This window comes from Lemur catta, chromosome 26, assembly GCF_020740605.2.
Source record: "Lemur catta isolate mLemCat1 chromosome 26, mLemCat1.pri, whole genome shotgun sequence".
NCBI lineage: Eukaryota > Metazoa > Chordata > Mammalia > Primates > Lemuridae > Lemur > Lemur catta.
Window position 1 is genome coordinate 1,709,160 of NC_059153.1, and position 23,737 is coordinate 1,732,896.

The window sequence follows — 23,737 nt, forward strand, 5'->3', positions numbered from 1 at the left end:
CTGCAGAATTCCAGCAGCCGCCTGGGCCCAGCGTCCGAGCGCAGGGCAGGGGTTTCAGAACCTCGATTCCAGCTCCAGCTCTGCCGTCTGTCTGTTGGTGATCCTGGAGATGCTTCTTGACCTCGTAAGGTTGTTTTGAGAATTTGTTGTGCTCCACAAAAAACGTCGAGAACAACAGAGCAGTGTCTGTCAAGGAACGTGTGTCTGGTGAACGTCGTTGGCTGGTCGTCACGTTCATTCAATGTTTGGAGTGGCCTGGTGACAGAATTCGTGCGGGATAGGAAACTCTACTGGTTTCTTCTTCTTTTTTCACTGTGTATGTTTTCTTTCTTTTACAAAGAAATCGTTCTTCTGTTGCTCCAGGTTGCCGCAGCGACTGGCCACACGGTGGTGTTGGTGGACCAGACAGAGGACATCCTGGCAAAGTCCAGGAGGGGGATCGAGGAAAGCCTCAGGAGAATGGCTAAGAAGAAGTTTGCAGAAAACCCCAAGGTAACTCCTTACGGTCCGTGTCTTCCAGACCAGTCCTCTGTCTGCGTCGCATTTAGTGGGGCTGAGCATTCTGCCTTTGTTTTCTTTCTTTTTCTTTTTCTAGAGCGTTTATGTAAAACTCATTTCCCCATAATTTTAAACTAACGTAATGACATAAGCACCAAACAGTCGGGGGGGGGGGGGCTGCTGATTAGAAAACAGGAAACGTTAACCGTATTGTTCGGTGGGATTTGAGGTCGAAGAGAAAGTTTCGGCAGGTGGTAAACTCATTCTAGAAGAACACTGAGAATCTGGAATTGAAGGACACTTGTTTTGCTCAAAGGATGGAAGAGGGAGAAACAGGAAGATAATTTTTGCACTTATGAGTTCAAAAGAATAATATAATAAACATTGTATTTAGGTGGAAACTTGTGGTTGCTTAGATAGTATCTTCTGCCTATTTATGGGAAGCTAGAGAGGACAACAGGGCGAATCTTTCTCACTTTCCAGGAGTAGAAGAGAGAGAGGAATTTGAGGAGCTCTTGGGAGGCTGGGAACTCTGGTTTACAGACTTGTCATCGGATCTGGCAGCTTTTCCAGTGACTTTCACTTAGGAGTTTGCATTTAATTAGAAATACTGCACAGGTCCCCTTTGTTTGCTTCTGTCACCTTGTTCAAGTTGCTTAAGATTGGTTTCCCTGGGGCTTGGATGCTCCCTGTGTGTACTGGCAGAGGTGTGTAAATAGGGCTCCTGTTGTCTTTGCCTCTGGTATCCACAGTGGTGTGGCTAGTTCCTTTTTACATTTTTTGTTCAAAAATGTAGATAGCATGAAATTTGCCATTCTAACCATCTTTAAGCACGTAACTCAATGGCATTAATTACATCCACACATTTCATAATGTAAGTGGAATACAGTGTTTACTCTTCTGTGTCTGACTTTTCACTCAGCATAAAGTGTTCAGAATTCACCGTCGCTGTGGCATGTGTCACTGAAGTCGGGGTGGCCGCAGCCAGGGGACGGAACAAGCCGGAAGCAAGCCGGGAAGAGCAGTAATCGCTGTGGAGTAATTAGCAGGCAGGCGCCTGTTTCCTCCATTCCTGGAGACTTGTTATCTCTGAGCCGGTCAGGCCTATGGCAGGGGGTGTGATTCTGCCCCTGAGATAGGGTTTTGGTGGGGAAACTGAGGCCTGGAGTTTGTCCCCCTGCTGTCTGTCCCGGAGCTTCTCAGGGACACCTTGAGGCCATAGAACAAATTCTAAAAGCAGTTTCTGGTGAATACGATAGGAAAGATTTATATTTCCTTTCTGTCTTTGCCTCTTTTTGGATGTTTGTAAGAACAGAGTCCCTGCAGGGTGCCAGCCGGCTGGGAAGAGGAGAGGGGAGAGTGGGGAGAGCTCAGGATCCATCTTTAGCTGCTGCTAGAAAATTGCGGGGTTAGGGGTTAGATACGTTCCTGTTATTCCAGCAGGGCCGGCCTTTCGGTTGATCCATTCATTTGTTAATGGAATCGGGTCGTTTTCACCTTTTGGTTATTGTGAATAATGTGTAATGAGCGCTTGTGTACTGTTGGTTTGAGTCCTTGTTTGCAGTTCTCGGAGCACATACCCAGGAGTGGCATCGCTGGCTCGTGTAGTCCTCCTGTGTTTACCCTTTCGAGGAACAAAAGTTTTCCATAGTGACTGTCACTTTACATTCCCACCAGCAGTGTGTTCCAGTTTCTCCATGTCCTGGCCAACACTTGCTATTTTCTGTTCTGTTTTGTCTTTTTCCCATTGTAGTCATCTTAGGTGAGAAGTGGTATCTCATTGTGGTTTTGGTTTGCATTTTTCCTAATGTCTACTCGCCTTTTAAAAACCAGACGGGTGGGAGTGGAGATAGTTTTATGCTGTCATTGATGAAATCCAAAGAATAAATATCAAGGTAAATATTAAGATCTTTACCTGTCCCGTGTGTTTTTAATCACAGGGTGGGGGGACCCCATACTGGGGGTGTAATGATGGGGGTCCAGGTGGAGGGATTGTAAGAGCCCTGGGCTGAGGGTTGGAGTCAAGGACAGAGTGAGTCTGAACCCAGATAACCTGCGTGTCCCTTGTTTACTGTGCAAACTGCAGCCCTGTCCTGGGCTGAGGCTCTGAGCCAGACCCCGAAGGTGAGCAGGGCCCGGTGCCCAAGTTGCTCAGCTCCTGACCAGCAGCTCCTTGGGAGTCTCCCCTGCTGCGTCTGTCCCCTGCCAGGACACCGTGGCAGAGGGAGGCCTCGGTTTCCCCGTGCCTGGCTCTGCTGACAGTACGGTCGCCACACGTGGCGTGGAAGCTGTGTCTGAACGGCCTCTTCCCCTCCTCCCGCTGCACTAGGCTGGCGACGAGTTTGTGGAGAAGACCCTGGGCAGCACATCCACCAGCACGGACGCGGCGGCCGCGGTGCACAGCACGGACCTGGTGGTGGAGGCCATTGTGGAGGACCTGGCCGTGAAGAACGACCTCTTCAAAAGGCTGGACAAGTTTGCCGCTGAGTACGTGATCCCTGGGCACCCTCGCCCGGTGCCGAGGGCTGTCCCCGGGCCGCGAGCTTTCCTCCTCGCTTGCTGCCTTCTCCCAGGATCGGGAATCTGCTGGCCGAGCCCCTCTGCCTCTCTTTCTGCTGCCCCCAGCTGTTTGGTCCCCGAGGCTTGAGCTGCCCTAATCTGTCCTTGTCCCCAGTGAGGGTGGAGTTACCCATGGCAAAACGGTGGGGTGCACCCAGGGACAGGCCTGTTTGTTTCCTGCAGCGTGTTGCTCGTGGGCCTCCCACGCCCGGGAACGGAGCAGGCTGGGGTATGTGCTTAGACGTCTGCCAGGAACCTCGGAGCAATTTCACGTCGCCCCCCATTTTGGGTGGGGCCAACAGAGTGAGGCAGCTGGGAATGCCACTCTGTTTGCACCAAGTTCCCCAGACTCTCCTCTGCTGAGCTTTGTCTGGGTTCCATGAAAACGCTCTGAGGAGCGCGAAGGGAGCGCTGACTTCTCACCAGGACTCCTGGCAGGGGGCGGGGAGGGCCAGCCACACCTCGGCCAGGCACAGGGGCGCCGGCCTGGCACTCTCTGCAGTGGCAACAAGCCTGTGCTCACATGGTGCCCTGCGCCCCCAAACTCCAGAGCCCTCGCCCGTGTTTCTCTCCTGGCTTTGGCGACTGTGACATCTGACTAATTCACGCTCTTCTTGGGGTTCGCTTGGCCACATTTCACCCTTCTTGGCTGGAACTGAATGACAGTAAGATTATGTGACAAGCAATTCTCAGGGGGCCCCCATTGAGCAGTGGCTAAAGAGTGACAGCTGCATACCAGCCTATGGGAATGTCAACCCTCAGAGCTGTGTGGCCCGGTGGCGGGAGAGGCACTGTCCCTAAGGAAGAGGGGAGACCTGCCCTCCTGTGGTCCGTGGGGCACTGCCGGTCGGCGTGCGCGTGCGTTTCAGGTTGGCATTCAGGGCCGCAGGCGCATCTGACAGTGACGGCACCTGCCATATCCCCGCTGGGCGCCCAGTCGGCCTCCAGGGTAAGGAAACTCCCGCTGCAGGAAGGAGTGTCATCCGGCAGTTGCGCCTCTACTGAAAGGTGGCGATTCCCGGTGGCCGTGCAGGGCCCGCCTGCCCCTGGCGTCGCTGTCGGGCAGCACATTGCTGAGGGCCCTGGGCCAGCCCCCAGCCACCTCTCCCTCTGACCTGGCAGAAATCCTCCGTTTTGCCATCTGGGATGTGGGTTCAGGGCCCATAACCTCTAAGACCTTCCCAGTTGTGACCATCCCATGCCGGGTTTCCTGTGAGCAGAATGGGCGCTGGCTCGGGGACTGTCCCGGGCCGACTCGCCCGGGCTGGTGTGGACACGACACGCCACCCACGGCTGGCACCTGCGACGGGGCTCTGCGTCTGGCCCTCAGCCCCGCCTCTCTGCGCTGTCTGCGTCGCAGGTCACCACTGTCAGCGAGCGCGTGCGAAGTTTTCTTTTAAGCCGCTTTATTGAGATGCACTTTGCTGCCAGTTTTACAGTTAGATCCTGTCACGGGAGCAGGAGATTATTCAGGTGTTTTTCTTTATCTGGTCAGTGAGGGCCTGCCCGGCCCCCGTGTGCAACTCGCAGCAGGCGGGTCTGTGCGTTCGTGGCCGCCAGGTGGCGCTGCGGGAAAGGAGTCTCAGAGTCACCTGCCGCTGTCCTGGGGTCTTAAAATTCCCTTTGGTTTAAGTCACTGTGGACTTTTAAATATTAACAATTTAGTATTTTATACACACAAAATACATTGGTAGTGCTCTTTGAGGGCATTTTGTAAGCAGCAGGCCTGGAGCGTGGATCACGGATATGCCCACATCCTCCCCCCAGATCTGCCCGTGCAACCCTCGAACCTCGTCCGGACCACGTTGGATTTTCTGTTTGCGTTTTAATCCCATCCAATGGAAAAGTGGAGCTTTTCACGTGAGGGAAAAGGCCTTAATTGATGTTTGTTATCAGACGTTTCTGGTTGAGGATTAGGTGTGTGTTTGGAGTTTTTAGTTGATTTCAGGTGTCTGTCATGTGCATCCTGTCTGTCGTCAGTCATCGATCACCTAGAGTCACTCTGTGACTCGGGTTGGTTCAGTAGCTTGATTAGCCACTTCCTTTTATTCTCACCTGCCATGGAAGTTAACTGGTATAAGTAGACAGGAGAAATTTTGTTCCCCACAATTATGAAAACATTGGTGAAGGGTAAATATGCCTTTGGAACAGGTAATTCCAATTTTACATCATTTAAAATTTCAAGATTTAAGTAAAGGTCACTTGATCTCAGCCCCTCGCATGAAGACGTGTCTTTTCCCTGACTTGCTCTGCGGGACAGGACGTGGATCCGGCCGTCCACGGTCACCGTGCGTCGGACCCTGCCAGCTGTTTGCAGAGACGAGACTCGCTCTGAAACGCGGCCGTTTCTTCTCTCCGCAGACACACAATCTTTGCCAGCAACACTTCCTCCTTGCAGATCACCAGCATCGCCAACGCCACCACCAGACAGGACCGGTTCGCTGGCCTCCATTTCTTCAACCCCGTGCCGATGATGAAGCTCGTGGAGGTCAGTGTGTCTGCGTGCGCCGCTGGCTTTCCCGGCCCGGCCTTGCGGAGTCACGCCGGCCCTGCCCCGGGGATGGCACGGCGTGGGTTTCGGCAGGAGGGTACCAGGTTGTCCCTGTGCTTGTTTCTCCTGCCCCAGTCTGTCCTTTGCAGAGCCACAGGTTGTCACAAGCACCCCGTATCCAGGGAGGTCCCCGTATCCAGGGAGGTCCCCGTACCTGGTTTCTTCGCAGCCCTGTGTTTTGGCCAGTGATGTCCAGGAGGGCTGTTGACTTTGCGGAATGTCATTTACGTACCTGAGCCTGGCCTGGTGGGCAGGGCTGAGGCATCAGACCGGGAAGGCAGCACTAGCGACCACTGGCTTGATGGGACCACAGAGGGGACTGCACCTGTCCAGATTGGCTTGTCGGGGCCAGTTGGCCCTGTGCTGTAAGTGCGAGGTGGTAGACCCGCAGTACCACCTTGTTCACCGACTTGCGGTGTATTCTGACCCTGTGTGACAGAGCCTTGGTGTCGTCCCCAGATGAGGCCCATCTCCTGTGCGTTGTGATCAGACCTACTACAAGCAGCTTCCAATAGCTTTGACCCTCCGGGTCGCGACCCTGGGAGGTGGAGGGAAGGGCAGGGAGGGCTCCGCCGGCGTCCTGCGTCTGCCTGCCGGCCCGGAGCCTGGGTGTGAGGGACGTGGAGTCACCAGGGACAGTTTGCACCTGGCCTGTGGCCACCTGCCTTCACAGGGGCTAATTGCAGGGTCTGGGAAACAGCCTCTATTAAAGTCGCGTTATTTCTGGGCTTGAGGGGTTATTGCCGTGCAAACCGTGGGGGACGCTGCCCGCGTGGGTGACGTGGAGCCAGGTAAATGTCCAGGGACTGGCCGCGGCCTCCCCGGAGTGTGTGTTGGGTCTGTCTTCTTCACTGCTGCCTTCTCCTCCCACCCCTGTCCCTCCTTTCTCTCCCTCATTGCTCCCCCCAGCAAGAGGGTCTTGCTGTGTCGCCCGGGCTACAGTGCTGTGGCGTCAGCCTTGCTCACTGCAACCTCCAACTCCTGGGCTCAAGCGATCCTCCTGCCTCAGCCTCCCGAGTAGCTGGGACTACAGGCATGCGTCATCATGCCCGGCTAATTTTTTCTATATATATTTTAGTTGTCCAGATCATTTCTTTCTATTTTTAGTGTAGAGACAGGGCTCTTGCTCTTGCTCAGGCTGGTCTCGAGCTCCCAACCTCAAAACGATCCTCCTGCCTTGGCCTCCCAGAATGCCAGGATTACAGGCATGAGCGGCCTCGCCCAGCCACAATGTTTATTCTTTAACTTTAGCTCTTGCTATGTGTTGCTGGTGGTGAGCACCAAAAGGAATTGTATAACGAGCTGAGTGGCTCCTTCACTTGGGACTGGACTCATGTAAGTGTGTGCGTCTGTGTGGGTGTGGGTGTGTGTGCACGTGTGTGTACACACATAGCTCTACAGACTCCATGGGAACCAAGAGCAGAATATCCGTATGTAGTATGTTGCTGTTTGTTGAATGAATGAGCAAACACGCATCTCTCCTGTTTACAAAAACAACAGACCTTTACTACTGACTCCTTTAAACCAACAACGTATGTTAAGACTCCATAGTTAGCAGCATCCTTTTCCTGGCTCGGTCTCTGGTTCTGGTGAACTTGGGCAGATCACTCCCGTCTTCCTGGGGCTCTTTCCCACTGGCTGTGATATGAGAAGGGGGTTCCTGCTGGGAATTTTCAGGGCAATCCTCATGTTCTCCTAGACCCCCAGCTGCCGCTCTGACGTCATCAACAATGGCAAGTAAAACGACAAAAGCAGCATTTACCGAGCACTTTGTAGGAGTGTGGCTGGTGCTTCACTCCCCATCTGATTTTACTCTCAACTCCGTGAGGTGGACAGAGCGATTTTGGTGTCATTTCAGTTTCAAGAAACATACCCAGGGCCACACAGCCAGTAAGTAGTGCAGTCGAGCGTAGGTCTGACTCAGCAAGAAAGCCTGGAAAACTGTCCTGCACACGCACACGCACGCACACACACACACACATGCACACACGCACACACACGCACGCACACGCACGCACACGCAGATGCACGCACACACGCACACACACGCACGCACACACATGCACACACGCACACACACGCACGCACACGCAGATGCACGCACACACGCACACACACATACACGCACACACACATGCACACACACGCACACACACACGCACACACACACACGCACGCACACGCAGATGCACGCACGCACACACGCACGCACACACGCACACACACATACACACACACACGCACACACACGCACACACACACACGCACGCACACACACACACACATGCATGCACACGCACACACACACGCACACGCACATGCACAGACTCTTGTATTTTAAGCCTTGATTTTGTACATTCTGCAGTACTGCGTTGTCTTAAAATGGACATTTTGGGAAATACTTTATCTCTGGCTTGAGATCCCTACTTCTTTACTGAAACTAAAATTATTTTTGTCACCTGTATGGACCCTTTTGATAGGTGTTTCCTTGAACCATTCTTCTGAAGTTACTTGCTGAGTCTCTGGTCCTAATTCTTTGCTTTGCATTTCCAGGTCATTAAAATACCCATGACCAGCCAGAAGACGTTCGAATCTCTGGTGGACTTCAGCAAAGCCCTGGGAAAGCATCCTGTTTCCTGCAAGGTAGACCGCGGGTAGCTTGGGAAGGCGGTGATTTTTCCTGGAACCTGACTGATGTCCTCCTTCAGCTGGAATGGTGTGAGGAGGAGCATTGTTCACTGCGGGGCTGGCCACGTGCTGCCGAGAGCCCCCCGGGCGTCTGTCCCAGCTGCAGGCGGGGAAGCCATACTCAGCCAGGCCTGAAGCCATCAGCCATCTGCGACCAAGCAGAGCCAGGCCTTCTGCTGAGTAGGGCTCGGCTCCCTGGCCCTGGCTTCTGTCTGTTTTGTCTGTTTTGCGTGTTCTCTGACTTGTCTTCACGACTCTGAGGCAGAGGTGATTCCTCCAACCCGCAGTGACGAGACTGAGCTTCAGGGGACGGGCAGGGTAGACGGGGGTGGCAGAGGCTGAACCCAGGCCCGCCTGCCCCAAGCCCAGCTCTGCCTTCGCGGCGACCCTGTGTCTTGGGAGCAACTGGGTTGGGTTTTTTTTATTTAAGTGCTGAACTGTGATTGCCACATGAACTGTCCCCTGAGACAGCCATGAGGCCGTGCCGGTGCTTTAGAACAAGTGTGGAAAACGTGTAGCTCGGTCAGTGTAGGCGACATAATTCCGGGTAAGAAGGGGCAATGCGGTGACTTCACAGAAGATCAGTTTCATGAAACTTTACTTGTCTTGTCTTTTTCTGTCTCCTGAAACAGGACACTCCCGGGTTCATCGTGAACCGTCTCCTGGTGCCGTATCTCATGGAAGCCATCAGGCTGCACGAGCGAGGTATCCGTGGCGACTGGGCTGGGGCGGCGTCGGGGGTCCTCGCTGTGTCCTCGCTGTGTCCTCGCGAGGGCCGTGCGGACGAGGGGAAGGAGCACCCGTGTCCTGGGTGTGAGACCTCAGCTGCCCCGGGCCCTGGTACCTTTGTCCCTGTGTCCCCTGTGGGGCCTCTGAGAAGCAGCTGTGGGACCCCACCCTCACCCCCGCAGTCCAGCCAGGGCAGTTGGCAGTGGCCTGGTTCATGCCCCGGCTCTCTGTTGTTAGTTAAAAGGTTCACTCCTGAAAACAGTATTCACAATGTGCAGTCCCTAGGCCAGGGGTTCTGTAAAGTCCCTTAAGGTTGTAAAACCTGTGACCCTGTGACAGTGGGGGAGAAACAACCTGCCAAGGCTGCCGCGTGGCCAGGACGGTTTTTAACAGTCCATTGTCCATCCATACTGACTGGTGCCACGATACGCTTTGTCAGTCTTAAGAGTGGTCTGCATTTTCTTCCTCAATACTTCATTGAGAAAGAATGGTTTTCCCTGTGGTAAAAATATCAGACTTGGGTCAGGGTCACCAACCGGCCTGCGTCCTCCTGTCCCCACTCCCTCCCTGTTTCTGGGAAGGAAACTGCCGTGTCTGGCTCAACGGCAAACACGCCTCAGTAGCGCTGGGCCCAGAACAAGCGGAATTGTCCTCAGTCACCGCATTCGCGCCGGGGAATGTCACTGTGCAACAAGACATTGACACCGGCTCTCGTGGAGAGATGAAAGCACATTTGCTTCCTCAAAATCTGCTTTAAATATTAAAATTTTTCTCTGGTTTGCGGAAGCGCTTGTCGCACTTCTGCTCCGAGATCAAACCAGTGCTTCTGTGTTGATCTATTGACAAATCCACCCAATTACACCTCAGAGCAAGCGCGGAGCATCTCGCCCTGCCTCGAATGGCAGCTGTGTGTTTGCTTGCTTTTTTTTTTTAAATGTAATGTTTAGACTGTCCCTTGTGGTGCTCCACCTGTTGGTGGCGTTCTCGCTGGAGCGCGCTGTCCCCGTTACGGTCCCACACGCAGGGAGCGCCCGCTGGCCAGGGGAAGCCCCTCTCGGCTTTGCTGCCACCAGCAGCATCCCCTTCTGCACAGGGGGATGCCCTGGACCCGCCCTGCCACCGGCCACCTGTGAGGAGCGGCTGAAGGGCAGACTTGGCCCCACGGGACGAGCTCTGAGCGCACTCTTGGCGCTGCGGTCCCCAGCAGCCTGTCACTGGGGTCCCCGTGCCTCTGTCCCCAGCCTTGCCAGGGCCGGGGGCAGCTGGGTGTCCCGTCTGGGGGCCGGTTCCTCCCAGTCCCTGCTGCGGGATGGGCCCCTTACCTCGTCCCTTCTGCCGCTCAGGACAGGCGCGGTGGCTCTGTGGGGACCTGCCGTCTCCAGGTGTCCCAGAACCTTGCTCTCCTCGCCCTCTGTCCCCACTGTCACCACTGCAGACTGCGCCCACCATTCTCACAGGCCCCCTGCGTGCTCGCAGCGCTCTGAGCCGACGCGATCTCTCTCATCATCCCTGTCTTGGTGCTGTGGCCATCCCCTCTCTTGTCATCCCCGTCTTGGTGCTGTGGCCGTCCCCTCTCTCGTCATCCCTGTCTTGGTGCTGTGGCCGTCCCTTGGGTCGCTGGCCGCTCCCTTCCCTGGGGCGTGGCTCTTCCTGCCCTGACTCTGTCTTCTGGGGCCGCATCTGGGTCCTGCCCATCTTCACACCCACGTGCTTGAACGGGCCAGGGGGATGCTGATGGTGATGGTGACGCAGTCCCGGTCCCCCCGCAGGGCGCGCTTGCTGGTGCGGGGAGCGGCCGGCAGGTGGCGCTGCGGGGCCGCCAGGGGCGGGCGGGGGCTGGTCCGGGCTGGCCGTGCGATTCCGGCTTCCCGAAGCCTCGCCCTGTGCCCTGTCCTGTCACCCTGTCACCCTGTGCCCTGTCACCCTGTGCCCTGTCGCCCTGTCGTCTCCAGTTAGGGTCCTTGCCTGGGGGCGCTGGAAGCGTCTGTCCCACGAACCTCCAAGGCTGATCTGCATTGTGTGTGTGTGTGCGTTTCTTATGGAGAGGGTGTCGGATTCTCCAAGTCCTTATCTCCCAAGAAGTTCAGGAATGACTGGTCTAGAACATTCCACATCGAGCTCCCTCGGCACACTAATCACTGTGTGTGTTTTATTTCTCTTTCTTTTCTTTTTGCATTTTGCCTCTTTTGCTCTGTGTTAGAATTTTTTAGAGCTGTGCTGATTTTGGGGAACTATTTAGATTTTTTTTTTTTTTTTTACGATGTGTGCTGTATCTTCATACTATTTTTTGAAATAAAATAGTCCTCAAGTGAGTTTGTAAATCTGGAATTATAGCCTTGCCTCTAGGGTTCATGGCCCTGTCCTTGAATACAGATTGGATTAAATGGCTCTAGGTCAGTGGGAACCATTGTGCTGTCACATTCCTGTCCCCTGGGGGCCTGGCCGTGGTAAATGGCCCCGTGCGAGGCCCCGACACGGGCCAGGTTGTGGGGACGGATGGCGGAGTCCTGGTGGCGCTGTGTTGTGTGCAGAGAGCAGCGGGGCCCTCTGGTGAGGTGACACGGGAGCAGAGGCGTCAGGACATCAGAGGTTGGGCCGGCGGGTGTCTGAGGGCAGCGCCGGGCACAGGGCAGGCGCTGGGCCCTGAGAGAAGCCAACGAGGCCATCACTTCCCGCCATTCGGGCACTGCCAGCCTAGAAGCCTCCGGGTCTGACAGATGCTCCGAGTGAGCTGTGCAGCCGCACCCCAGGTGTCCCCTGTCCCTTCTCACAGCCATCTCTCGCCGGCCGCACTCTGCCCAGAACGCCCTTCCCCGCCGAGACCTCTGGAATCCCTTCTCCCTGCAGCACCCGGCCCCGGGGGGCGGTTCTGGTGACATCCTGGCAGGCTGAGAAATCGCTCCGTCTTTGCCGCACGGAGCTGTGTGAATTCTTCATGAATCTTCAGCACTGGCTGTGTTGAAATTCGGGGTTTACTCACCTGAGTGCTCCCCTTATAGCCCGAGTGCCTTGAGTGGTTGTCCTGTTTCTCTCTCTCTCACTCTGAGTCGCAGGTGCCTGCGAGATAATAGGTGTCAGTGGGGTTGGATGAGCGAGCGAACGAGTGAGGCCTCCTGTAAGGCTGATCTACATAGACACACACGCACATGCACACACATACACATGCACACGCACATGCACACGCACACACATACACATGCACACACACATACACACGCACACACACATGCACATACACACGCACACACATACACATGCACACACACATACACACGCACACACACACATGCACATACACATGCCCATACACACATGCACACACACATACACACACACACATGCACACACACATGCACATACACGCGCGCACACGCACACACACGCGCGCACATACACACGCACATACACACGCGTGCACACATACACACATACACACGCACATACACACATGCGCGCACACACACATACACACGCACACACATACGCACATACACGTGTGCACACGCACACATGCGCACACACACACACATACATACACACACACATATATAGTTATTTTTATATTCTTTGCTTTCTTATGATCTAAAACTCAAATCATGATTTCTCAGGAGCTTCTATGCCTAATTAGTGTACTATTAATATAATAATATCTACCACTCATAAAAAATAATTGAGTAGTGTTTTAATCACCTTAAACTGCCTTGAAATGCTTTGGCATTACTTTAGTACTTTGTATGCTTTAGAAAATACAGTCCAGTGATGCGTCAGTATTAATAGTTCCTGCTTCTCCTGCCTAAAAGTCTGTGATTTTTAGATATGAAATCCTGAGTGGTTTTTTTTCCCCCTTTTATTTAGCTTTGGTATGGTTGACTGCTTCTTTTTGCTTTGGAGCAAAATTCTGGATGGCTACTTGTTACAGACTATTCCAGTTTCTGATTTTGAAGAAAGGGAAGAGGTTGTTTTCTATAAAGTTAGCTGCCCAAGGACATGTTAAGAATAAAATTCTAAGGGAAAAGCACATTGACCCTGTCTTAGTCTACTCAGCACAGTTTCAAATACGCATGGCAATTCTGAATCAGGTTTGGGCTTTTTAAAAAAAAAACAATTGTCTCTTGACTAAAGCATTTGCGTGACAGATTCCAGGGGAATACTCCTTGTAAAACGAAGAAAGCTAGAAAGGAAAAACATTCATGTAATACCTACAAAACCAGAAAGCTTAGTTCTTTAATTTTTTAAGGAAGCCCATTTATAAATCAAAACTGTGCTCTAGCTTTAAATGATATTTTAGTCACTGACTCCAGAGTTAGAAAGTCCCGATCCATTCGGATTGTTTCCAGGCACCGGGGCCGGCTCTCTCCATGAACAAGGTGGCTGTGCTCTCGAATTTACCTCACGTGACGCAGTAGCTGGAGAATCTTGTGACCTCTTCCGTGTGTGCCTTTGAGATGAAATCTCACCCAAGCCAGAAATTCTGACGCTAGACATTTTTTGAATGTGCAAGTGTATAAAATTCTAGTAACTCTGGGAATAATCCCATGACAGGGAGAACGGCAGGAAGGGTGGCAGGAACTCAGCGCTGCCTTTTCCTCCTTAGGTGACGCGTCCAAGGAGGACATTGACATCGCGATGAAGTTGGGAGCCGGGTACCCCATGGGGCCGTTTGAGCTGCTGGATTATGTCGGGCTGGACACTACAAAGTTCATCGTGGACGGTAGGAGCTGGAATGCTTCCTGGTCTCTCCCTGTTGAGCTGGGGCGGTTTCTCTGACGTGTGAATTACAATGCTTGCTTAAAACAGACGTGACGAAGGGTCCTAGCAAACATCTTCCAAAGTCCTGCTTCCCTAGGTTGGGGCTTCAGGTTACAGGTGGCAGGAGAGGAAGACTGTGGCTGCCTCGTGTCTCTTCACAGGGCAACCTTTCCTTTTTTTTTTAACTTTCATTTTGAAATAATTACGGATTCATAGGAAGTTGCAGATACAGCACAGACATGTTCTGTGTACCCCTCACCCCGTTCCCCCCCGTGACTGTATGTCACACAACCACAGCGCAGTGTTAAAACCAGGAAAGTGACGTTGGTGCAGTCGTTTAATCACATGTATTGATTTGTGTAACCTCCGTCACAATCAAGATACACAACCGTTTTTTTAAAAATCTATGCATTTCAATGTAGTGGCTCTGAAGACAGGATAAAAATAATTATTAAAACTGCACTACTAGGCCGGGCGCGGTGGCTCACGCCTGTAATCCCAGCACTCTGGGAGGCTGAGGCAGGAGGATCATTCAAGGTCAGGAGTTTGAGACCAGCCTGAGCAAGAGGGAGACCCTGTCTCTACTAAAAATAGAAAGAAATTATCTGGACAACTAAAAATATATATAGCAAAAATCAGCTGGGCATGGTGGCGCATGCCTGTAGTCCCAGCTACTCGGGAGGCTGAGGCAGGAGGATCGCTTGAGCCCAGGAGTTTGAGGTTGCTGTGAGCTAGGCTGACGCCATGGCACTCACTCTAGCCCGGACAACAGAGCGAGACTGTGTCTCAAAAAAAAAAAAAAGACAAAAAAACAAAAAACTGCACTACTGCAGCTGCAGGTACCTCACTACTCCCAAGTGTCACAGAGAATGCTTACGTGTCTGGGAGAATCCGCAAGGGCTCTAGTTGAAGCTTGAAAGCTTGAATTTTATGAGGTTGCAAAATACTACTAGTAGGAATTCAGATTTTTAACATGTATTCTGCAAGTTAACTGTGCTACCGAGGAGTCTAAGCAGCAAATCACTGGGTTCTGGTGGTGTTCTTGGGATAAGCAGGAGGGCCGTGCGGGGCTAGGCACAGGGCGGCAGGGTGGGTGACGGCCACCTGCCCCGGTGCAGCCTTCCCGGTGCCGCTGTGCTGTGGCCGTGGTGGCCAGGATGCCTGTGCGGCTCCTGCATCACCGTGGAGCCCCTCCGCCCACCCTGAGCCTTCAGACTTGCCCTGGGAACGCCAAGGTTCAGTAAAACCCAGCTCTCCGTCCTAAGCCCTTTTCCTCCTTGCAACAGGGTGGCACGAACTAGACGTGAAGGACCCCATGTTTCAGCCCAGCCCCGCCTTGGACAAGCTGGTGGCCGAGAAGAAGTTTGGCAAGAAGAGTGGAGAAGGCTTTTACAAGTACAAGTGACGCGCAGCCCGTCTGGCTCCGAGCGGAACCGGTGAGCGCCCGCCAGCCACGCCGGGTGCCCGGGCGTGCCCTGCGGTCAGACGTCCCCTCGCCGGGCAGCGTCTGCTGTGATCTCAAGTGATTGGTGACGTTAGTTACAGTAACAGGTTCCTCCACTGGGTACGGATGCCCTTTTTCAGTCTGTCCATTTCTGCGTATTTTCTAGAAAGCTTTACACCCTCGGTGCCTTAGAGCAAACGTTTCTTTTTAACCGTGCCGTTTGGGGAAAGAACCGCCTGCTGCGTTCCCTCCCCCCGGGGACAGTCCTTCCGCTGGGATCGAGGGACACGGAGGGCACCGGCACCACGCAGGGGTGTCACGAGCCGCTGGCACCTGCCTGGTGCCCGTGAAGGGCCGCAGCAGGCGGCTCCCGAGTCTTGCCTCTGTGAGAACGTCTCGCTGCCCGCAGCTTCGAGCCTCACCTGCGTTCCGGGCACGTGCGCTGCTCTGTCTTATTCGACTTGTGATTAAGACGTGTGGCTGGGTTGCTGGGACTCTCTCTGGGCTCCGGCTGCCGGGAGACGGCTGTCTTCATGGTCATCCGGACCCACACACCTTAATGATTCCTGTCTCTTTTTTCCCCCTGAGAAATCGGTGTTGCAAACAGCCTATGAATTGACTCTGATACAACATAATCTTTTAGTCTGTGAAAATTTGAATTCAAATAAACATGTCTAATTTAAAAATTGTCATACGCTTAAGTGACTGTAAAAGCAAGACGTTGGTAATTTAGACAGCTAATCCCATCTTCTTGGCCCGCTGTTGTTTTCTGAAGCGGCAGTGTTGCGATGGGGAGGGAAGGTTCTAGAAGGCATTTGTGCAAAACCTGCCTGTGCTGCCGCTGCCGGATTCCTTACCAGGGAAGCAGCAGCGACAGCAGAGAGAACAACCTTTAAGGAACATCTGTTTCTTCTTTGCCAACAGAGTGAAACAGGGTAACACGAGCTGCTTTTAATCACTGGCTTGCAAAGTGTCGGAGTCGGAAAGTCATCAGGAGTCCTGAGGTCCCGTGGTCTCGTCAGGAGAGAGCTCCAGTGAGGTGCCCAAAGTCACCAGATATTTTGTAGCAGAGCCCGAATTAGAACTAGGTTTTGATGCTAAAATTAAATAAAATAGCAAAATCTGAACATCTGAAATCCCGACTTTCAGACAGAACTGTCTCCAAAATGGAGACATTTGGTTGGCGTCCTGGGTCATAGTTATTATACTTCAGAGGTCTTTTTCTTCATTTCATTTGAGAAAAGGGAACTTATTAATTTTTAAAAATTTGAATCTGTAGTTTAGTGGGAAAATAAGTAACTGACATACGTTTTTCCCACACAGAGAACTGGTTTAGGACACGTTTAGTTTCTTTGAAACCACTGGCTAACCAATAAGAGGAGGGACCGACACGCCATTGTGTCCACGGTGGTCTGCCACTCCCTGCCCCAGGCTGGCCCCTGACCTCTGTCGTGAGCCCTGGGCGAGGAGGGGCTTCCCTTCCTCACCCTCTGACCGGAGTCGCCACAGGATGTGGGCCCCCGGCCTAGACGTGGCAGGGATCTTCGGTGACCCCGAGTTCTAAGAAAGAGTCTAGCTCAGCCATGTGGCTGTCGGGCTGCCGGGACGAGAGGACGGGGTCGCGGGAGTCTCTCTGGCCGATGTGTTGAAATGGGCTCTTCGCCTACCACATAGTCGAAAGGCCTGGCCTCTGAGCATCCCTTCGTCCTTTCCAAAAGACTTTTCCATGCACCGTGTTCGGGACCAGGAGGGGATTTGGAACATCCTCCCCTTCTTAGACGTGGGAGGTAGAGCGCGGCTCTTTCTCTCCAGACTCCAGGATCTTGCACTCTCCATGGGTCCAGCTGCTTCCCACGGGTGACAAGGAAGGGCTGGTCCTCAGGGGCCTGTCTCCAAACAGGCCAGCTGCAGCTGTGTGCTCAGCCCGTGGGTGATCACGCAGCCTCAGAGAAGCCCCCGCGCCTCGAGTGTTCCTCCGCTGTCCCGGCAGCTCTCGTGCAGGGAGGGCCCCTCTGCGGTCCCCACCCCCAACCCTGCCCCCAGCAGTAGCCGTGGCTCCTTCATGGCCCTTGAGAGTAACGGCCAGGTTTTATGCCAAGAGGCTATTTTATTTTTTTCTCTCTCCTCTACTTCCTTCTTAGTGATACTTTCATTCCTCCAATAGCAGTGAAAATTGGAGATTAAAAAGAAAACCATACGATTTGTGAAATGTTGAAAAAGACAAAGTGAGCCTCCGAGTGTAGCCATCGGCTAGACGTCAATCACGTTCAGTAAAGTGGAGTTCTCTGCAGGGTGGTTCTAAGGCTTGTGAAGACATCTTTGCAACATAAAAATCACGGCTGCTTAACGTTCAGAAGTTTCACTGTTAATACCAGTTTCTCGGGGTAAAACGGTTGGTTAACTTCTTCCGACGTCCATCGTGGGGTGTATTTCCAGTTTGGGGAACTGGTAAATGGAGCAGCCTGGGGTCAGGGCGGAACTGGGTCTTGGAACTGGGAGCTGTGGTCTACACGCCTGGTGGTGTGCAGTGACTCTCCCCTGGGTTCTGCTCAACAGTACTTTGTTGGACCAACACAGCAGCTTTCAGAAACTCACTGGAGACTCAACCATTTCTCATTCACTGCAGAGGAGCAACCAGGATGTCAGTCACGGCTTATACAACAACAGAGCTAATTATGATTTCTCTCTTTGCTACACTGTTCACACGTTTGAGACAAGCCTTTGTCTTGTTCCACCTTGATTTTAATCCCCTTAACATTTCAATCTGAGAAACTAAGTCTACCAAAAATACAAGGTGTGGCTCTAATTTTACGAGACTAATCTTCTTGTAAACAGGCATTGATGCTGCAAAAATAGGAATCTAACAAGTGCTTTGAACAATGAAAGCATTGCTGTGCTTTCCAGACTATACTTTGAAAGAAGCCGTTTGGTGGTGTAAATTCTGTTTTTTAAATCGGTCTCAATATTTCCTAATCAGGTTTTGTGTCTATTTTAGCAGTTTTTTTCTCAGCTACTGTTTTGAAATAGCAGAACAAAGTTGAACTCCTGAAAGAGAACTCCGGCATCGATGCTAATTCTAGTCAATGTTTTATAAATAAATCGCCAACTGTAGCTGCGGCAGGATTAATCAATAGAACTAAAAGCACGGGCTTTGGTATTAAACAGACTTGGGTTCTAGTTCTCAGCTCCACTCTCTTTATCTAACTTAGAGAAGTGATTTTTATTTATTTTTTTTTTTCTGGACATGCCTGGTGAAATGGGCATAAGGATGGAACCCTTATCCAACACAGTTAGTAAAAATTTATTGCAGGAGTGCGATTATTTCTTTTTCATGCAAGTTTACTGCGACCCGCAGCACTGCTGATGATAAACAACTTCAGCATTGTTTCTGCAATAAAAGCAGATAAATAACAGCCAGTTTTCACTTGCATTCTCGGGTTTTACTGTAAATTATATGAATACAGTTTCAATGTAGGTTGATTCGTGGTAAGGTGTGTTTTAAACAGCTACTGTTGGTGCACCCTCCCTCTCCCATCTTCCCTGAGCCACTTCTGGCTGCAGAGTGGGGCAGTGGACGTTTTCCCACTGGAGAGTCACAGAGGTTTAGAACAGCAGCTTCCAGAACGAAATCCACTAAATGACAGGCAAGACAACCATAGTCTTCCTTCCACAAAACCTCTGTAATAAATGGCATTTTGAATCATAGGCTTTAGCGTCAAGATGCTTAACCGTCGTTAAATTTTGCAGTTGCTATTAAAAAGCAGTCAAAGTTTTCACGTGTACGTAGCCTCAGAAGTTGGGTTTCCCAGGGCAGCTCTTAAAATTCCCCAGCCTGCCATGCACGGAAGGTACCATTCCGTGGCAGAAGCAGTAAATGTAATTTGTTAAACAACTACTACATCATGTGGAATTGAAGTTTCTCTTTTCAGTCGGGACCGTGCATCACTCTCATGACTTTCTTCTTTAAAAGGAAAACCACACAGACATCTTGTTCTTGCTCACGGGGCCTTTATTAGAGGTTTCCAGACTCAGCTCGAATTCCAGAGGAAAGAATTACTGAGCTTAGGAGAGCTGTAGTCACGGAGCAGTGGGAAGGCCCCTCCCAGCTAAACAGGTAGTTGCCAGCAACCCTGGCAACCAAACAGAAAGCAGGAGGAAAACGGCCTTTCGCAGGGACCAGCGTGCCAGCTGGGACCTCAGAGAAGGCCTGGCTCCCAGGAAGAAGGCTGCTGACCCGTCCTCCTTGGCACGCAGTTCAGCTCCGAGTTTGCTGCAGGTAAGGAAGCCGCCAAATCCTCCCGGATCAAACAGGAGTGGCTGGAGTGTCCCTCTGGGCACAGACACCTTGCTCTGGTCCCCGTCCCTGGGGAGACACCTGACCATCCTTCCCCAGAGCCACTGCCCGCAGAAAGCCAGACTTTGGCAGGATGGGCCGGGACTGAGCACCGTGACATCAAAGTCACTTGGGAAGGCTCATTCTGGAAGAAACAGAGAACACTAGCAGGGGACCCAGTTTGTGGAAGGAACAGCTGGCTCGGGGGATCCAAATAATCCATTTCTCTCAACGCTGTTTATTCATTTTTTTGGTAGGTCATAAAAATGTAGAGGAACCTCCAAGGGAGAGAAGAGCCGAGTGGGCTTTGGCCAAGCCTCGAGTGTCAGGTATATCTCCTTCGTCTATTGCCTTGATAACAGACTTTTAATTGCTTTCTTTGTAAGATCCAGAAGAGCCAATCAATTGCTATAATCTTTTTTTTTCTCTCCAAAAAGCAACACCCCGATGTCACCTCCTATACCATTTTGTTGGATTTTCTACGTCACTCCCGAAAAGATCATGGTGGCAGCTTTAGACTGTTTGACCTACTTGGCTTGTGTACATCAAGAAAACTCAGAGATAATTTCCCAGTGAAGGTCTGGCCAGGGCTGAATATGAAAACTTTATAACCAGTAGGTTCCCCCTGAACATAATATACTTTTTTTTTTTTTTTTCCTGGTTCAAGTTTAGGACTAAATGAAGAAGAGCTGTAGACATTCCAGAGGATAGTAATGAAAATGATTAAAAAACTGATGATGAAAGGTTCGAGGAAGTGGGATTACTTAGCCTGGAGACGAGAAATTTGAGGGGTGATTTAATGGCAGTCTTTAAGTACAGTATGGGGAGGGTTAGTACAAGCATGGGAGACAGCTGTTCTCCAGCTGCACTGAGAGTCAAAAGAGGGAAACAACTAGAATTTCAGCAAGAGAGATTCGAGTTAGACCAGGGATATCAATGGTTCTCAGACTAATTCGAGGGACAGAAAACCATCGTGAAAAGACCATGAAATATCGATGTTTTAAACTTAAAATGTATAGATCTTGCTAAATCAGATACCAACTTACATCCTAGTATAACAAAAGCTAGAGGTGAAATTATGGAATGCAAGCTCAAGGATGGGAAAACGGAGGCTCTGGGGAGACGGGCGGAGGTTCAGACCTCTGTTCCCCACTGGGACTCGTGATTTGGGGAGCCCGGTCTGAGAACCAGTGAGCGCTGCAGGCAGATGTCTGGGGCCCACGAGGACCGTGCGGTGCTCGGGAGGGAAGGGGCTCACTCCCGTCCGAATCCTGGTGACCCTCTTCTTTCTTCTTACCCTGCTTCATAGCTACACCTGGAGGCGGCGGGGGCCCAAAGCGCACGAGTAGTTTTGAGGATTGGTGCCCAGCCTGCAGGCAAGGCACCTGTGCAGCGGGCGTGGCCTGTCCCCAGAGGCGACTGCGTCCCCAGCTCACCTGGCACGATGACTCCTGTCTGCACAGCAGCTCTGGCCGGTGGGTTTAACTCATGACCAACTCTAGACTATCAGCAACGTCACTTCAAATGACACTGTTTTTTTTTAAATGTTTTATTACAAAGCTTCTTTTAAAAAATGCTCAGCACGTTAACTCAAACTGGAATGACAAACGTTAGATGACAGTTTTGGGCAAAGGCTGTGCCTTGCTATTTAAAAAAAAAAAAAAATGGGTACATCAATGCTCATTTTTAACAACTGGCATAAAATCCCACTAATTGGCTAATAAAAACAGATACAAATACAGAACATTGAAAGGAATAACAATTCAAGTGCTGGGCTTTTTACAACAAGGGGGGGGTGAGAAGGAAAGAAATGAAAATTCACTGCAAACTGGTCGGCTGAATGCATCTGTTAAGGTTTACTGTTTTAAAAAAAACAATCAGGAGAAAAAACAAAGTGAAACAGAACTGCTACCGACTGGTGGATTTGGCTATTGCGTTTGTTTAGCTCCACCAAACCGCTCACAGGGAGGGCGAGAAGCCACAGTTGGCTACAGGCAATTCACAGGGAAGCCGCTCTATGGGACAAAACTGTCTCCCAGAAAAAGCAAGCTTCATTTCTTATTTCGAACTTTTTTCCAGACCTTTGAATTTTGTTTCAAAAGCTCACAGCTAGCAAAATATACAACAAGAAAAATTAAAACTAAAAAGTGTAAATTTAAAAAAAAAAAATTCAAGTTTAAAAAAAAAGCAAACATAAGATCGATCCTTTTGCACTGTTAAATAAAAGCTTTAGGAGAAAGGAGGAAAAGAAAGATGAAGACGGAAAGGAAGAGGGAGCTCTCTGGCAGACTCCTCCGCTGGGTGCTGACGGCTGCTGGCTCCAGGTGCACGTGGCAAACGCAGCCGAGTCACTGTCCTCGCCGGCAGGTGACGGGTTCGGGTGCAGGATGCTCTGGGAGGTGCACACAGAGACGAGGGGACAGCAGCTGACCCAGGGACAGCAGCTGGCCTTCGCATGTGCGTTTTCATTTCCTTTCAAAAACCCTTTCTATGCTTTGTTTTGGAACTCGGCTCCTGCAGGAGACGGAGTGGGGCTTGGCAGTGATTGTCTTTACGGATCAGCGTCTCTAGCAGGGACCTCAGGGTGGCGTTGGGGTCAGTGTCCCTCGGGGGCGGCTGGGCTTTCAACAAGCCTCCATCTCCAGGAGCGGTCCCGGGGTCGCTGCCTTGGCTTTGCACGTCGGGAATGAGCTTCGTTTTCCACCTCAGGAAGGAACAAACGCAAGGCTGTTAATACGAATTGGCCGCAGGCCTGTAAAAGACCGTAAGCTCTCGTTCACCCAGCACGTGCCTGAAGACCTCCGCCTTTAATTAATCCAGTGTGTTGATCTGGGAACGGCCAGAATGAGTGGGCCGGTGGTAGCCAAAAATCCTCAGAATACATCACAGAGTTAAGTATAATATATTGAAATTTCCACTTTGGTTCCACATATGTATATGTACAGAGTTGTGGCGTAAAGTGTATTTAAAACTTTGGGTCGTGGTAAAAAAAAAAATACATGTTTGAAAAACACCCATAGGGAATGGCCAAATGTGAGCTGGACAGGCAGGGGACAGGTGGATCGGGGACGACTGATCATTCTAGAGTGTTTGGTGTGTTCAGTCTGCTCCGGGGAGCCGCGTGTGACTCCAACAGGGCTGAGACACGGTCACACCACGCCGGGCAGTGCCAGCTCCCGTGACAAGCGCCAGCGCAACAAGCGTGTGCTCTGTTAACTCCTGTTCACAGTCCAAGGTATAAAGTCTTAACATTTTTTTTTTCCTTTCCAACAACCTGCATCTCTTAGCAAGTATTTGGAAGTAATTGTTGCTTGCTATTGGTGATCATGATGATTTTCAAAAAAAAGAATCCCCCCCCCAAATCCTTTAATGATCTGAGATTTTTAAAAGTGATTGAAAACAAAATGTAACAGTGTAACAAGATGAGACAGAGATGGGAGGAAAGTCAAAGCCCTGCCAAGTTCCTGCCTTCCCTCCAGAGAGCACCTGCCTCCGCCGCTTTGAACTTGGGCGGCTGCTCCCTCCGCGGCCGGGAAGCCGGCAGCCCCCCGCCCACCTGGACCCCTCGGCGGCCGCGCTCGAATCCCAGCTCTCTCTGCCTGTGACCGTGGCAGCCTTGTTAGAAGAGGATGTTTCCTTGTAAAAATTAATTCTAAATCCTGGATTCCCTCATGTTTTGCAGTAAGGAGAAACAGAAGGAAGCTCCGACACAGGTGACTGATGACAACGAAACTCTAGGTGGCGACTTACGGTCACAGAAGTGCCCCTCGCAGGACAGTGACCTGCAGAACGGGCTCGCGGAGGGTCCTGCCCCGCAGGCTGTCGTGGGGAGGGGTTGTCTGATACGTTTCAGGGGCTTCTACAAAGTGCACAGCCCACGGAGCCCCACGTCTGCCAGGCTCGTCCCTGCGATCGCCGCCCACACCACCCCTGAGAATGACGACCCGACCTGCGAAGACCCCATGCGCCTCTGCGTAGCTCCTGAACAGAAAAAGCCACCAACGAGCAAACACACAACGGGAGGAAATCGGCCCCACAGTGTTTTCAACCAAGATGTCTTTCAACAATGATTCCAATTCCTGTCCTGCACAATCGACCCTTCTCTGTGTAACAGGAAGACCCACGGTGCAGCGTTGTGGCACTGTCATTTGACAGGGGCACCAGGGAGCGACAGGGGACAGCAGAC

The 23,737-nt window shown here is 51.7% G+C and overlaps 2 protein-coding genes and 1 long non-coding RNA gene across 7 annotated transcripts in view; 2 read left to right on the forward strand and 1 right to left on the reverse strand.

Annotated features, from left to right (window-relative positions):
* HADH (hydroxyacyl-CoA dehydrogenase) overlaps window positions 1-16,345 on the forward strand; it is a 35,858-nt gene extending 19,513 nt beyond the window's left edge. The window contains exons 2-9 of one of the 2 annotated variants that reach the window (XM_045537447.1): window positions 364-492; window positions 2,828-2,985; window positions 5,419-5,545; window positions 8,162-8,251; window positions 8,929-9,001; window positions 13,620-13,736; window positions 15,061-15,210; window positions 16,143-16,345. In XM_045537447.1, the coding sequence (XP_045393403.1) occupies window positions 364-492; window positions 2,828-2,985; window positions 5,419-5,545; window positions 8,162-8,251; window positions 8,929-9,001; window positions 13,620-13,736; window positions 15,061-15,179 (813 nt within the window). In that variant the 3' untranslated portion in view covers window positions 15,180-15,210; window positions 16,143-16,345. Of the gene's footprint in view, window positions 1-363; window positions 493-2,827; window positions 2,986-5,418; window positions 5,546-8,161; window positions 8,252-8,928; window positions 9,002-13,619; window positions 13,737-15,060; window positions 15,909-16,142 lie in introns of those variants that run through there. The other variant, XM_045537448.1, reaches the window with a different exon arrangement.
* Window positions 16,346-18,720: 2,375 nt separating this feature from the next.
* On the forward strand, window positions 18,721-21,416 carry LOC123627737. The gene is made up of 4 exons (XR_006731473.1): window positions 18,721-19,494; window positions 19,809-19,880; window positions 19,989-20,165; window positions 20,861-21,416. It is a non-coding gene; the product is annotated as an uncharacterized LOC123627737 (long non-coding RNA).
* A 689-nt stretch (window positions 21,417-22,105) lies between these two features.
* The window catches only part of LEF1 (lymphoid enhancer binding factor 1), a 93,274-nt gene continuing 91,642 nt past the window's right edge, over window positions 22,106-23,737 (reverse strand). For all 4 annotated transcript variants that reach the window (XM_045537452.1, XM_045537451.1, XM_045537450.1 and 1 more), the window contains one exon: window positions 22,106-22,255. Coding sequence is in view for 2 of the 4 variants with exons in the window: in XM_045537451.1 (XP_045393407.1) it covers window positions 22,176-22,255 (80 nt within the window). In the remaining 2 variants the exon portion in view is untranslated. The remainder of the gene's footprint in view (window positions 22,256-23,737) is intronic.